Source organism: Polypterus senegalus, chromosome 8 (assembly GCF_016835505.1).
Source record: "Polypterus senegalus isolate Bchr_013 chromosome 8, ASM1683550v1, whole genome shotgun sequence".
Classification (NCBI taxonomy): domain Eukaryota; kingdom Metazoa; phylum Chordata; class Cladistia; order Polypteriformes; family Polypteridae; genus Polypterus; species Polypterus senegalus.
In genome coordinates, this window is record NC_053161.1 from 2,248,268 (window position 1) to 2,264,377 (window position 16,110).

Sequence of the window (16,110 nt, forward strand, 5' to 3'; positions counted from 1 at the left end):
CCACCATGCCCTAATTACAATATGAATACAAAATTATATGTATACATTGGTAGAGATGTATTATTTTAAAAGGTTCTTAAAAACTGAAATGATACAATCAATTAGGTACTGTGGGGCGGCATGGTGGCGCAGTGGTAGCGCTGCTGCCTCGCAGTTAGGAGACCTGGGTCGCTTCCCGGGTCCTCCCTGCGTGGAGTTTGCATGTTCTCCGTGTCTCGGGTTTCTCCGGGGCCCTGGTTTCCTCCCACAATCCAAAGACATGCAGGTTAGGTGGATTGGCGATTCTAAATTGGCCCTAGTGTGTGCTTGGTGTGTGGGTGTGTTTGTGTGTGTCCTGCGGTGGGTTGGCACCCTGCCCAGGATTGGTTCCTGCCTTGTGCCCTGTGTTGGCTGGGATTGGCTCCAGCAGACCCCCGTGACCCTATTTGGATTCAGCGGGTTAGACAATGGATGGATGGATGAATTAGGTACTGTTAGTGATTTTATGGTAATTGTTAATGTCTTCCATTCACTCTAAACTATCGTGATCAAACTGTCTGTAACACCAAGTTAAATATTACAAAAGTCGCATATAATATACTGTATATTAAAGGCACCATGGCATTGTAGTCTGCGCACAGCTCTAATGACAGGAGTTTGAATTCCAGCTTGGCATATGTACATTTACTCTTTGTCGATGTGGATTTTCATTGCTACCAAACTTCTTCCAAACTTCAAATACATACAATACTATATGTAAGTAAATTGAGAACTTCAGAATTGTTCTAGTGTTTCGCAAGATACACTATGATCAATTGGCATCACATTTAAGGTTCTTGTCTTGCATTCAGTACTAGGGTTTGTCCAGATTCCCCATGACCTTTTAATTGAAAAAGCAAATGTAGGTGGATGGATGGCACATGCATTACTCTTCATACTGTACTAGGAAACACACAGACCTCCAGTCCTCAAAGAAAGGAGGTTCATGCCCTTTTTTAAATTCTTAATATCATGAAGTTCACAGACATCAGTCTGCAAAGGCAGGTGTCTGTGTCTGTCACGCCTCCATTGTGTATCCCACCATCAACAAGCATCTGGTTGGCCTGTTCAATCCTGTTAGCCATTGTGTGTGCCTGCATGGTTGTTCTTTTCCAATTAGCTATGACATGTGTCTGCACTACTGTTTGCCATAAGTAGGACCTGAGGCCTAATTACATTTCCAGGGCAGCCCACCCCTCCTGTTTCTTGCTACAGGAGTGCCTCTCACATTATAAGCTCTCTATTAAAAATAAGATCAAAGTTCAATGGTTTTTGGTGTGATAGATAGACAAACCTTAGCATTTTATATACTTACTTTAGGACAGTAGTGAGTCCAGCTATGCCATATGGGTTGGAGACAGTGGAACTGACCAGAAAACAGGAGACAGAGTGGCAGTGTTAAAGATGCTAAGATATGCATTGGGTGTGACGAGGATGGACAGGATTAGAAATGAGTATATTAGAGGGTCAGCTCAAGTTGGATGGTTGGGAGACAAAGTCAGAGAGGCAAAATTGCATTGGTTTGGACATGTGCAGAAGAGAGATGTTGGGTATACTGGGAAAAGGATGTTAAGGATAGAGCTGCCAGGAAAAAGAAAAAGAGGAAGGCCTGAGAGAAGGTTTATGGATGTGGTGAGAGAGGACATGCAGGTGATGGGTGTGAGAGAGCAAGATGCAGAGGACAGAAAGATATGGAAAATGATTATCTTCTGTGGAAACCCTTAATGGGAGCAGCCAAAAGAAAAAAATGCAGTTATATGGTTATTTAAGTATTTGAGGAAACTCATAGAAAGTGTATTAGGTAGAAACTGACAGATAGACAGACAGATCATTAATTCTTTGTTGTGTATATTACAAAATTATAAATCCAGACATTTTTAAATCTGTTGCCCAGTTTAGGGTCATGGGGTGCCTATCCAGGCAGTATGCGACAAAACACATGAACCAGCCCTTGATGGTTGCCAGCCTACCACAAGGCACAATAAGTAAAATACTCAAATCCACTCAAGCAATTTGAAATTATTTGGGACACTGGATGGAGTGGGGATTGGAGCATGGCCAACTCTAGGCTAAGTTCAGATAGGCATGAGCCTTGGGGCGTCAATGATCTTCCAAGCGCATACCCTGCCCCTACACATGGAATGTGACAATACCATGTCGCTCATAACAGACATATAGGAATGTCCTACAATGTTGCAGGGGAACAAAGCTTTATGATTTCAAATACTAATATGACCTCACACCGATCTCCAAGGGGAATGACACCCCAACCAGCACTGCTCTACAATTCCAAATACTAATAGGGGGTGAGGGGAAGCATCAACCCACTACTGCCTAGGATTGCCATGTTCCCTTGGGCTGACCCTGGTTTAGAGTCTATCAGTAGCGCTGGGACCGGTACTGGAACTATCCTTAGAGGGAATCCTTAGTCATCACTGTACAGTCTCACATATACACATACGTATGCAGAATACATTTTAAATCTCGTGTTAAACTAATACAAACATCTTAAGGAAAACCTGAAAATAAACCGAGAATACCACGCTGTAAAATAATGCGTGCAATGTTTCCGACGCATTCAACAGGACTAGTAATTCGAACCCAAGACGCTGGATCCATGAGGTAAAAGCACTTAACACTGCATTTATTTATTTATGGCTGTCCAGGCAAACGTCCACTTTCTGGAATGGATACTGCATTCAGCAACGGCAGAATTTGTTCTGTCAGCACCCTTTAAGCGTCTATTATGTGGGTACCTCACGCGTCCCTTAAATGCGGCCGACACACTGCTGAATGTGTCCGCAGTTTCAGCAGCACGCCTCATCATGCTCTAAAGGGCGTGAGAAATAGCATGTGTATGCATTTACGTCATGCTGGACGCGCGCTCCTTCGCGGGCGTGTGGACGCGACAATCGGACAGGACTCATCACTGTGAACTCCTAGTTTCCAAGACTGTCAAACAGCCCGTAGTGGATGTCTGTTACGATTATCAATGACACTTGAGGGCTGCTCCTAACTTTTAACAGTTCCTTTTTTACATCAGGCTACATCACATACTATAACTGACTGTATTTTCTGAACAATAAAGCACTCGGAAATTTGAATATGACTGCGCAATTATAATACGCTAAACATGAACGTCACAAATATAGAAAGGAATGAGGTGGTCGTGCCTTTGGTTAAGGCGCGCCCGCAGTGTTCCACCGCCTCAATTTATCTTGCAATGACTTTTTATGGCACTTCCCGTACAAAATTGTGGATGATTTTTATCTCTTAGCCATCGCCTTTATGTATTTCGCAATAGCAAAACACTGTAGTAAAATATGATGAAGAGCGATAGATTACCTATTTAATCGCAAAGATGCTGACCTCTTTCAGGAGCTTACGAACTGCCTGTTACGCTTGCTCTCGAGACCACGCCCACACCTGCTTCTTGAAACTGTGCCCAGTCGCCGCCATCTTGGCTCAACGCCTCCGTTGGCCGCTTCAACGAGGAAACACGTGTCTACCGCGTCATGGCGGTAGTTTCTTGCCTGGCCGCGGCCCGCCGCTCTCACCTGAGTCGACGAGGAGGGCGCGTCACGCCCCCGCTGATCGCGAAGAGCGATAAAGAATCAGTTCGCTGGAGAGTATAAAGAAGAGGTTAGGAGTTTCTTCTTCAGGCAGCGGCACCGGCGCCGGCACCAGCACAATGCTTACCCGGACCGTGGGCTTCTGCCTGAGCGCCAAGAAATGGAGGAAGATGAACCTTAGCGGATTCGCGGACTTGTGCAGGTAACGCGACTCTGGGGGTGGGGGCAGTGTCATGCACCGTAATCTTTATCATAATAAGCGCGAGCCTTCTCAGTTTGAATGTGGCAGGTCCCTTCGAGTAGGGTGCGTGATCCAGAAGCGACTCAGTGTTTTCTTTCCGTGTTGTTGCTAAGAAAAGGGTCGTGTCGCGTTCCTGCCGATTCAGTGCAGGGGCAACAGTCCACCCGTGGAAGATGTGTTCCATTGGGATCGGGTTGGGGATACACTACACGGCCCTCTTCCATCGGAGGATCAACCCCTTTGGCCTTAAGGGCGGGGAGAATAGGGACAAGCGGCCGATCGGCCGAGCCCTGCCAAGCCATGCCATCCTGTTGCATTTACCAGCGCTGATAACAGGAACCGTGTATCAACCTCAAGTTCAATCATTTCATTTATAGGCCGATCAGTATTTTGCACAGTATTAACTACCTTGTCTTGGTGAGCCGAAGTAGAAGGTACCACTTGTAATGATAGAATATGTTTTTTATTGCAGTTAAAATGTTTTCCCCAATTCCCCCAGTCTAGGGAGCCCCAAACCCTTTTATAGTAGCAACTGCGTGAAATACACAACAGACAGATGTCTTATGGGGAATTTCTGTCCCAACAGGCCAGAGAGTAGGTAGCCTGGCAGCAGTTTCTCACTGATTGCATTTGCAAAGGAGTCCAATACACATGGAATAAATTGCCTTGATTAATATTCTGTTGAAGTGGCATGTCCTACTCCTGTCTGAAAATGTCATTTTCAAGCAAATTGGCCTCTTTAGAATTACCAACATTGTGCGGGGGAGTGTGTCACTAAAGACATGCACAGCCTGTCTATGGTCAAGTTTTCTCCCAGAAAATGTCTGAAGAAAGACTGGTATGCAGGTGGCAGATTCAAATTCTGCTGGTAGGTGTACCAGATCTGATGTTTCCGTGTCTCTAGCAAGATCACATTTCAGATTGGACCTTCCAGTTTCAGTCTGAGTGGTTGCAGCTCCTGGATGTTTGCTGTGTGATTAAATATGACACCGACTTTATAAACCAAATCCCTCTCTGACGCATCAAAGAAATCAGAGAAATAACTTGATTGCTCAGGATCACAGTTTCAGTGCCCTCAAATATTATGGGAATATGGGAGATACAAACCTTATGAATTCTATGAAGAATTCATAGCTATTTTTTTACCCAGTTTTGTGGAGCTGTGACATACCAGCAGCCATACCAACTGAATAAGTAGCCCTCCTAAAGATAAGTATGTTTGGACCTGACCGTTGTTTGGATGGGAGACGAATCAGAAAAAACATGGGTTGCTGCTAAAAAAGGCATTGGCAAGGCCATCACTGGGCGCTTACCCTGTGGTCTATGTGTGGATCCCAATGCCCAAGTGCAGTGACAGGAACACTGTGTTGCAGAAATTGGCCTTTGGACGAGATGTAAAACTAAGATTTTGACTCAACGTATTTGTTCATAAAAGACCCCTAGACTTATCTGGAAAAGAGTAGGGCATTTCCCAATTTCCTGGCCAAACTGCAAGTTGTGGCCTCGTCCATTCTGGCCCCTAATCATCCCCTGTCTCTATCTGGCTGTCTCTCTCACCCTTTAACCATCTAATAGCTAAAGTGTGGTGAAGCATACTGGTGTAAAATGATTGCAACTGGGTGCTCCACTTTGGTGGTGGTTGAAATGGCACCCCACTCTTTATGCAAAGCACTTTGAGAAGTGAGAAAAGTGCAATATAAATGTAATTTATTATTATTATTATCACTATACCCTCCCATCTCCCGTAGTACATAAATTAGTAATTTACTGGATCATTTTTGATGTTAGTGTTTCTCGTACATACGTGGTGTGCATCTTATTAGAATTCAGCATTGCAAACAAATCTCACAAATTTCACAAACACACCACTGTCACAGCTTTCTTGCAGTCAGAGGAGTACCTTCGTGTCCAAATGAATTTTGATATCTCTGCAGAGATGCAGACATTTCTAATCCATGAGCCTTAAGGCCACCTAAGATGTGACCATTCTGTCAAGGACGTTCAAAAACTGTGGGTGTTTGACATTTTGAAAACCCCATTTTCCATAAGCATATCCCACCATACCTCCTAGCTACCCCAAACCTGCCTTCTTTCTCTGGTGATCTTCTTAGCTTTCATGGAGACATGGCGTTCTAGACAACTCATCTTCTGACTTCCCACAAACACATTTTGCAGCTCAGCCAGGAAGCTTCTGTTCTGCAAAACAGTCACTATCCTCCATCAGAGTCCATTTTGAATTAATTGGTTTTTTTTTTTTCGTAGTAGGCCTGAGAGTCACCAGGTTCTCTCTCCGGAGCTGATACTGTAAATGATTCACTGTGTAGATAGATTGCTGCCAGGGTGTGGTGCTACATTGTAAACTTGTAACTTAAAACTCCAGTGTTGCTCTCTGCGCCATTCTTATCACAGACTCTGTTTACACTGTTTCTTTCGTTCTTCTCATGAGTTGATTGTCGCCTTAGTGTCTGTGTTATGTCTCTAACTGCAATTTCTCCTCTCTTTTTTAGAAATCATGGGATTGACGTTGTCCAGGTGAGTCTTCCCACAGACTGCCTTCATAACATAAAACAAATCTGATTTTTGCTCCTGCCAGTTAAGTCTGGATGAGCGGAGGCCTGTAAAAGCCCTGTCAGCAAGGTGGTGTCATTAGAATTTACAGTGCAGTAAACCTTGGTGCTGACCCCACTTTTATCACTTCTATCTTGTGCTCCTTGTCCTTTTGATGTACATTCCTTATCAGGGCGTTGAAAGGGGCAGGTTCAGCTGCATTCAGGCCATCTAATATTATAATCTTGTTTTGTAAAGCACTTTGTGACCACTGCGGTGGGTTGGCACTCTGCCCAGGATTGGTTCCTGCCTTGTGCCCTATGTTGAGTGGGATTGGCTCCAGCAGACCCCCGTGACCCTGTGTTCGGATTCAGCGGGTTGGAAAATGGATGGATGGATGGACTTTGTGACCATGTTTACCTTATAAGTTTTTCCACGTAGATTCCAATTAGTGAAACCATGTAGCTGTGGTGTTGGATGTCCAACTGTGAGGCTAGCAGTTCAGTTTTGATTGACTCACAGTATGACCTTGAGCAAGTCACTAAAAATGTCAGTGCTAATTACTTATAAAAATATGCAGAACAATTTGGTATTTGTGACTTGTTAAAAAAAAAAAAACAGTATGAATTGGAATAAGGGGGCCAACTGACAGTGTGCATCTATGAAGGCGGATGCTTCAATGAGGACTGAACAGGTGTATAGTCAACAGTACCTGTATTTGAATAGATGGAGAAGGTGTGGGATAATAAGTGTTAGTATAGGAAACAAAGAACAATGCAAAAGTGCTTATTTAGACCAAGGAAAAAATAGTTCAGATATTACCTGCACCCTGCTTGATGAGGAAGTCACCTGTGGTAATGAGACCACCAGGATAAATACTTCCTGAAGAAGAACAGCAGAATAAGTTTATTTAGAGCTACTTTTCTCGGTGCTGTTTTTTCTCTTTTGTTTTTTATTTGGTTGCTATCAGCCTAACTTTTTCCATTAAGTAACCAGGCCTTTATTGACCTCATCATCTTTTAACTTTTCATCATGGAATACTGTCTGAACCACAGTCCTCCTGTCCCTGTTATTAGAGTCTGTAAAAGGCACCTTAGATATCTGAGCAGTTGTAAGCACACTCTCACGCACCTGTTCCATTGTGCCGTTGTCACGCGCAGCTGCTGTCTCTGTTGGTGACACCTGAAGAGGAGGAGCCCCAAGAGAATAGTAACGTGTGCTATGCTAGAGCCACGCAGACATCATTTGTACTTCTAAATGGCATTGTATGAGGGCCCCATATCTCTGATTGGGCTTGATAGTTGTTGTCATATCAGAAGCTCATATTGACAGTGCTATGGCTTTTAAAGTGAAGTTTTGGACCGGTCTTTTTAAATTGTGACATTTATGAATCCTTTTTGTGAAGCGGGGTTCTTCTTAATGTCATCTTAGTGATCCTGTAGTTGCAATTTCAAGTAGTAGTTTAGTTTCAATGGGAGGAATCTGTGTGCTCAACAGGGTGGCGGTGGCAGATAAGAAATAGGGAGTGTCAGCACTGGTATTTGATATGACAATTTTCCTATTGTGGTTATGGCCCCTGATTACTCATTTTTATGTAATATTTATAGATGCCATAATGTCTTAAGGTAGAAACTAATCAGCATATCCTCTCCAGATTGACCTAAGCAGGCCTCTCCCAGCCCAAGGTCCCTTTGACATCATTATACACAAGCTCTCAGATCTTATGGTAGAAGCGCAGTACAACAGTCAGTCACAGCAGCTGTTAGCATCTTTCCAAGTAAGTGATTTTTCCAAAGAGTCGGGCTGATGTTGTCTGCAGATTCTCTGATACTTTTTCGTGCTTCACAGGAATACACAGCTGCACATCCCTACACCGTGCTCCTGGATCCTCTTCCTGCCATGAGGAAGCTACTTGACCGCTTTGTTTCATATAGGATTATGGGCAGACTACAGACAACCATTCCAGGTGTGTGTGGCTATGTGCATTACTTGGTATGAGTTGTGGAGCGCTTGGCTTGACAGATTTTTAAGTGGATGAAGTGCTTGAAAGTGGAAGGTCACAGATGGCACTGTCACCTGCTATGTGCTTCATGTTCTGTTCCATTTCTTCTTTTAGGTGGTCAGGTTTGCTGCCCTCCTTATGTAGAGATCAATACCTCTGATGTTGAAGAGATTCAAGAGGCCATTTCTCGGCACAACCTGTCCTTCCCGTTCAGTGAGTACTTGAGCAGACAAATGCAATATGATCAGTTTTATCAGATCACCGTAGCAATCTTTTGAGTTTTGACAATCTCTGCTCAGAAGTCTAGGATCTACTTTTCTTTTGGCACAGTAGTGTTTTTAAGTGTGTGTAATGTGAAGTTTAGGGTACCAACACTTTCTCCCCCTTTTTTCAGTTTGCAAAACCCAAGTAGCCCATGGATCAAGTTCTCATGAGGTTAGTTTGTGTTACCATTTAATATGTGTTCTTTTACATGGAATAACAGTGCATTTCAGAGCGTCCTCTGTACTTTTCTTTCTATCTTCAGATGGCCCTCATTTTTAATGAGGAAGGTCTCAAAGATGCTCATGCGCCGTGTATTCTCCAGAGCTTTATCAATCACAATGCAAGGCTTTATAAAGTCTTTGTTGTGGGTTCCTCGCATTTCACTGTGGATAGGCCATCACTGAAGAACTTTCTACCGGGACCATCGGGTTAGTGTTGAACCCTGCATATAATGTTTTTCAGTTCTCTCCAACACTTTACTTTTTCTTCAGAATAGTTCAGGTTTGATGTTCACTTTATTTTGTCAGTTATTGAAATAACATCAAGTTCATTTGAGTGTATAACTTTCTTGTCTGTGGACTTTTGGTACCTTTTTGTTTAACTTATTTCACATTTGATGAACTAAACTGTGTTATCTCATCCTCCCACAGACAGCAAGACAATCTTCTTTAATAGCCATGATGTGTCAAAGCCAGAGTCCTCTTCACATTTGACAGAGGTTAGTAACTCCTGGTGCTCACTTGTTGATAAAATGAAAAATGCTAATCATAAACAAAAACATGATACACATCTCTTCTTCTAGCTGGACAAGGAGATGGATTGGCCTGGTCCTCCATCTGAAGATGTCATTAGTACTCTAGTGGCTGAACTGCAAGCTGAGTTAGGCATGTCGCTGTTTGGTGTGGATGTAATCATTAACAATGAGACTGGGAGACTAACTGTTATTGATATCAACATATTTCCAGGTCAGTTGTAAGGCTTCGTGTCTAGTCTGATTATGTAAATAGGGATTATGTATGTGTGTGTGTGTGTGTGTGTATATATATATATATATATATATATATTGTGATAAGGGCACTATATAGCACCCGGCACAGACTGACGCAGAGGCACATATGTAAAATCAAGTCTTTTTTTTTTTTCTTCAGCCGTGGGGCACGTCTTCCCTGTGTCCCACAGGCCCAACACAGTCCCAAAAGCACTAACACACAAAAGCAACAACTCTTCACCTTGCACCACCACTCCTCTCAGGCAACCTCGTCCTCTTCCTCCAGATTCTGGCCCCTTAGTGGTGGAGGCTGGCCCGTTTTATAGCCCACCAGGAAGTGTTCCTGGTCCCAATTGCACCTCCAGGTGGAACTGATGACTTGTCCAGCCGGGTTGTTGAGTCTCAGCAGCACTCCCTAACATCCACGCCATCTCCCAACCAGGCTGTGGAGGACTCCATGTCCCATGGAGCCACATGGTAGACTGGGAAACGAACATCGGCCAGGGAGGCTGCCACCAAGTGTTCCAGTAGAGGTATTGAGCCGTCCATGGTGGCTCCCCCGGAACATATGCAGCAGGGGCGTCGGACCCGGCTGTCCATCACAATATATATATATACACTAGGGGGTTTGCCCCCTGCTCGTTTTGCCTTCCAACCCCCCTGGCCTGCGCAACACGCCAGCCACTTCACGTTTCTGCCTCTTGTGTTGTGAAGAGGGGGGGGTGAACGCACCCCAAGAAGACTCAGTTGCTCCTCCAGAACCCCCTCTTAAACAGTGATACGATGGGGAACAAATACACTTTTTTTTTTTTTTACCGCCTCTTTGCTCAAACAACTGCTGGCTTGCAACTGCTGCCGTTCCACGTGTTCTGCATCTCAGGCGGCACTTCAAACATTTCAAAGCCTGTACAGCAGCTGTCCTACTCTTTACTTTTATTTTTATTTTACTTTTGCTAATGGAGTGACGTGGCTAATCAGATAGATCATTCATTGTCTGCAATCTCCGGAAAATGTAATTTTAATTTTCATCCTTTAGAGATTTAAGAAAATATTTTGCTTTTAGTGCAGATGAGTCAATTATATAATTTTACTTTTCAGCTCAATTTATTTTCTTAGTGAGAGTTTTACTTTATTGTGTCCTGATCCTTGATCAGCAGGCAGTTAACAAGAGTAAATAACAAAGTAACCAACAGCTAACCCGCAATTTTAAACCATTGATACCTGGGAATTCATAACTAAATAGTCCAGTTAGTAAAATATTTAGCAAATTAAAAGGAGTACGGAGTATAGTAGAATGCTTTTTCAATTTTTCTCAGAAAAGTAATATACTTAAGTAGTGGTGCAACCTGGGTCAACCTGGAAAATTGTTATTAAAGTGGCAGAGGCAGAAAGAGTAGGAATTTCTGACTCTGCAGAATAATAATCTGAAGATGAAGAAGAACGTCTAATGTAATGGCACAGTCCATTAACCAGAAGAATTGGTTTCTGTTACGAAAATGGTTGGAGACACTGAAATCCATCAGGATGAAGACTTGCAGAGTTGTTTGTGCAGACTGGGTTCATTGTCCTTCTCTTTGTTTTCATCTTTGTTACATTCTCGCAGTTGGCACAGAGAACTACTGCTGTAGGCCGTGACATGTGCATCTGAATGAAAACTAGTTATTCTTGCTTTTTTCTAGGATATGAGGGGGTCCCCGAGTTCTTTTCAGCTCTGCTGCATCATATCCAGTCTATCCTGAAGGACCCCCCACCTCAAGGAGCAGCAATGGAGGAAACTCGAGATTTGGACCATACTCATGCTCCTACCCATGGACCGTGTTGCCCTGTTTCCAGTCACGTGAAGCCTCCCTCAAATATAAGTGTAACCTCCACTTTGTGACCAAGACTTCCATCAGGGTGTATTCAGGACAGAAATGTGGTCGTGGAGTGCAACAGTGCCGGCATGTTGATGTGCCCTCTTTAATGCTCTGCTGGGAATGTGCAGGTACCTAGCCATTCAGGCTCTGCCTCAACCCCACTAAGGTCTGCCGTTTAAAATGGGACTTGGCCGCTTGGATTGAGGTTCAGCTCAGCCCTTCTAATTGTGTTTTAATATTTATTATATAGCAGAGCTTTTCACAGGATCAAATTATTTCTAATAAAGGTGCGTGCCTGAGCCGCTGTTCTGTCCTGCAGTTGCTCCCGGACTTGGAGCTGCTGATCCATCATGAAGGAGAAGCACGTCTCAGTAAGCCCGGACATGAAGGAAGGTGACCGAGATGGCGCTCCTTCGTAATGGGCTGCGTCGGGCAAGTCCAGGAGAATTGGGGACCAGAGCTTGAAAATGGGAACAAGGTGCTAGTGCAGAGAAGCAGTAAAACTTAAGCAAAATTGGACCTTGTGAGCACATTCACCAACACGCTTACTCACACTGGTGCACATGTACACTCATTGCTGAGCATGTCCTACTTGTATCCAAACTCACAGAGAGAAACACGTCCCACTGACTCACAGAGTACAATAGCATGTTGTACACCTACAAAACGTTCTTCGAGGAGAGCAACTTTTCCATTTTCAGTTCTCCTAAACAACTCTAGGAGAGAATTGGCTGGAGAGTGTAAATCCCTGTTTGTACCACACTACTCTGTAACTCCTGCCCAGTATTAAAAAGCAGTTAATGTGAAACAGTGTTTTCTAGCATGTGTGTAAATCTGACTGTTAACCAGCATGTAGTTGTGGCCCTGGGGTCTTTTGTGAAGAACTTCTTTTAAAGTAGCAACTGGTGTCATTTTTACTTCTTTCCTTTGGAAAGTTCTTTCTCCGGTTTGTGTCTTATGCCGCCAGCTAAATAATATCATGCGCCTTTCCGATTCTTCTGAGAACTCTTGAGAGTTGTTTCAGCTCTGAAATAAGTTTGACTCCTTTTCTCTGGACTTTCTCTATTATATCTGCTCTTCTTGTAATTTCGAAACCAAAACTACCCTTAGTGTTGGAGCTGTAGTGTTAATGTTAGGAGTGGGTCCTCTCTGTACACTCGGAGATAGAACTCAGTGCCCATTTCTGTGCTGCCGATAAGTGGACAACAAAAAAGTGTCCATTAGCAATGAGTCGTTTTCATATCGTGTACATTTTAGGCTTAAACCACCTAGTGCGTAATTATATTTTTCCTTCATATATGTAAAATGATGCATTTATGTACATTAAAATTCATTTCTCACATTCTATCAAACTTGACTCTTGCCTGCATCCTTCTTTTTGATTCTGTGCTGTTATTCCTCCTTATTAAATGTGTGCATGGTTCTAGCTTTTGAATCACATTATTGCCTGGGTGAGGTCTGAAGGGTCTCCTAATTTTACTGGTCGTGGTGAATTCTGGGTTTTTTTACCTGATATATAGGCTTTGCTCTACATCTGTGTTTTTCAGTGCAGGTTCCATCTTGGCAGCAAGGCATTTGTGAAATCTGGAGAGAAACTTGATCTTTGTAGGGCACCTCACCTCAGATTTCCACTTTTAACTCCTATTGGGCCAGTTTATAGTGGTCCATTAAGCTAGTGAGTGCAGATTTAGAGTCTTGAGGCCCCACACAAAACCACCTTATTCCCAAGTATTATCACTTTATCCAAGGCAACTTACAACGTTCGAGATGTACAATTGGTTACACTTCTTTTGTTGTTTCCATTTTTGGATCACAGGCAGATGAAGTGACTTGCTCATGGTCACACAGTGTCAGGAACAGGATTTGAACCCACAACCTCAGCTAACACCTCACTGCCTGCCTAGTAGAACATGCAAACTCCACAGTACTGAGAATCAAATCCTAGTCTCTGGAACTGTGAGTTGGCACCACCAATAATGTATATGGTATACCAAACATGCAGATTGTTGCTTAAAAATAAAAGATCTATTTCTATGTTTTGTTTTTTTGTTTTTTTTTACCTCACACCCCTTTAGAGCATGGATGTCAAACTCCAGTCCTTGAGGACTGCAGTGGCTGCAGGTTTTCATTCTAACCATCTTCTTCATTAGTGACCAGTTTTTGCTGCTAATTAACTTCTTTTGCGTTGGTTTTAATGGACTTGACTCAAGCCCCTTAGTTGTCTCTTTTTCTTTAATTAGCAGCCAAACAATAACAACACACAAAACGAGCCACCACATGACCAGCTCACCTGTGCCCATCACACAATATCTGAAAATAAAGAAAAGTGACGGTCTCACTAAGGTTGATCTCTCGGCTCACCAAAACATTTTGAATGTGTTCTTAGAAAAGACAGAAAATCAACAGTTTTGGAAATGTCTGCTGTGGCAGAATGAGAGCAGCAAAAGGCCACAGAATTAAATAATGGGCTTAATTAACAGCAAGAATTAGCTTCTCATTAAGAAACTGGCTAGTTGGTTAGAGTTTGACATTCCAATGTAGCTGGTCATCTATTGGCTCGTTTCACAAGTCATTTCTGGTTGGCTGTTATTTAATGAAGAAAAGAATCAATTCTGAGGATTGAATCCTTAAAAACAGGGCTGTTAAAATGAAAGGAAAAGGAGTTAATCAGCAGTGAAAACTGCTTGCTGATTAGGAAAAGGGTTAGAATGAAAATCTGCAGCCACTGTGGCCCACCAGGCCCGGAGTTTGACACCCCTGCAGTTTAGAGGTAAGAGGTGAAATATTTGGTGTTTGTTTTTATCCTATGAGTTTGTCTTGCTTTCTACATATACAGTATTATCTCGCAATATACCTCGTCTTTGGCAGTTATTATTAGCGATAAGGTACTTTTTTTTTTCTTTTGTATTATTACTCATTTGCAAAGACTTTTAATTATCTCATATTCCTCAGTTTCTGAGTGGCCTACAAGATTACCTCATGTGTATTTTGTGAATGCTCTACTGTGTCTTACTGTGCCATTTTCTTCTTCTGTGTTATTTGTATTGAGATTGCTGGTATATAACAGTCCATTATCAACAGGGGCCTACATTTAATACCACTTTGAATTTAAACACTGAGGAAAATGGATATTTTCAATATATTTCACATACTATATACATTTAATCACACTTCGCACAAAAAAACTAAACAAATATGCCAGGACCTTTCTTTCTCCTTCATCAAGTGTTTGCGGCTGACATATATATATGTGTTGGAATGGAAATTGTGAACCAGAACTACCAACAAACCAAAAGTAAATGCATTGTTTAGATTTAGCTAACCAGGACACCCTTTTCTTAAATACTGGGTGTGCGTTTTCTCTGTATTCTCCTCTTTTCCTGCAACTCTTGTTTTATCTTCCTCAAATTTGTTATTTTCGTCCATTGCTGCACCCTTGTATTTTAAACTCTGTAAGAATGGTATCTTCTGGCAAATGGCAGCCTTTTTATACTTTTGCCATTTACAAATAGACAATACCCTGACTTCTTTGAACTTGGCAAGAAACTGTAGGTTCTGTTATCCTGATGTTTTGTGTTTCTGTCATTCTTTTGGTCAGTTTGTCAGCAGGTGTCCAAAGCTAGCTACTCTATCCTTAGTGTCCTATGCTACGTGTGCCACATTGGAACTGTGCTTAGTGCTACAGATCCAGCATCATGAGTTTAAATCCTGTGCTCTGTCTTTGTTGTCTGCTGATTGTACACATTCTATCTTCGTCTGTCTGGGTTTTCCTACACCACTCTTCAACTTTTTCTCCTCAGTCCCCAAAGATGTGCTTGACTGGTGGATTGGCGACTGTGAGGGAATGTGCTTTGGCTCTGCTAAGCCTTTCACCGAGTGCTGCCTGGCTATTCTTTGGGTTAAGTGGGGACCCACCGTCAGGAAAATCGGGAACGTCACCAGACATTGGGTCACCTTTTTTTCGCCAACGTACTTTCTGTAGGACCTTCTCATTCAAGCAGAACCACTTATTTGAACTGTGAACCTTCTGTGGCACCACACACCTTACCATATACTGACCTGCAGGTCTGGATTGGCCACAGAGTTCTTGTGCGTGTTTAGATTTTCTGTATATATTTAACCTTATAAACACACTACAGGAATTTTTCATGTTTGTCACTGTTTACATAGATCGACATGTTCTGCTTTGTCACGTCACACCTGTCTTCTTCATGGGTTGGCACATTCCATGCACACTGATTTAGAGTTAAGAGTTACTGCATATGTGCTCACACTTTGTAAACGTAATGACTCCCACATTGACTGCCTTACTGGAATACATCAAAAACCTCATGATCATTTAAGTCTGTCACACAGTCAGTGTTGCACTCACATGTGAGTGTGTCACTTAAAAATAAACAGATTTGCCATATTTGAGAACTGTTGCCACTGAGGTTCAAAAAATTCCCGGGTGCTCCCTTTCATAAAGATTAATCAAGCACACACATAGCTGCTCAGATTTGTACAGACACAGGGTGTTTCCGCATGTTTCACATGCCTGTTTCATTATTATTTTTTTTTTAATTTAATTTACTCTAAATGCCACACCCTTCAGCCACATCTATGTGTTACACATACACCAA

The 16,110-nt window shown here is 42.7% G+C and overlaps 1 protein-coding gene across 1 annotated transcript; it reads left to right on the plus strand.

Moving 5' to 3' along the window:
* The first annotated feature begins 3,408 nt into the window (after positions 1-3,408).
* On the plus strand, positions 3,409-12,845 carry LOC120533699 (inositol-tetrakisphosphate 1-kinase-like). Its single transcript, XM_039760599.1, has 10 exons — positions 3,409-3,792; positions 6,339-6,363; positions 8,033-8,155; positions 8,227-8,344; positions 8,495-8,593; positions 8,775-8,815; positions 8,907-9,072; positions 9,295-9,362; positions 9,447-9,609; positions 11,312-12,845. The coding sequence occupies exons 1-10, from the start codon at positions 3,710-3,712 to the stop codon at positions 11,509-11,511; spliced, it is 1,086 nt and encodes a 361-aa protein (XP_039616533.1). The 5' UTR covers positions 3,409-3,709; the 3' UTR covers positions 11,512-12,845.
* The last annotated feature ends 3,265 nt before the right edge of the window (positions 12,846-16,110 follow it).

Coding starts and splice junctions, on each gene's coding strand:
- LOC120533699 (XM_039760599.1), top strand. CDS start 3,710: ATGCTTACCCGGACCGTGGGCTTCTGCCTGAGCGCCAAGAAATGGAGG. Junction 9,073..9,294: donor CTTTCTACCGGGACCATCGG/GTTAGTGTTGAA, acceptor ATCCTCCCACAG/ACAGCAAGACAATCTTCTTT. Junction 9,610..11,311: donor TGATATCAACATATTTCCAG/GTCAGTTGTAAG, acceptor GCTTTTTTCTAG/GATATGAGGGGGTCCCCGAG.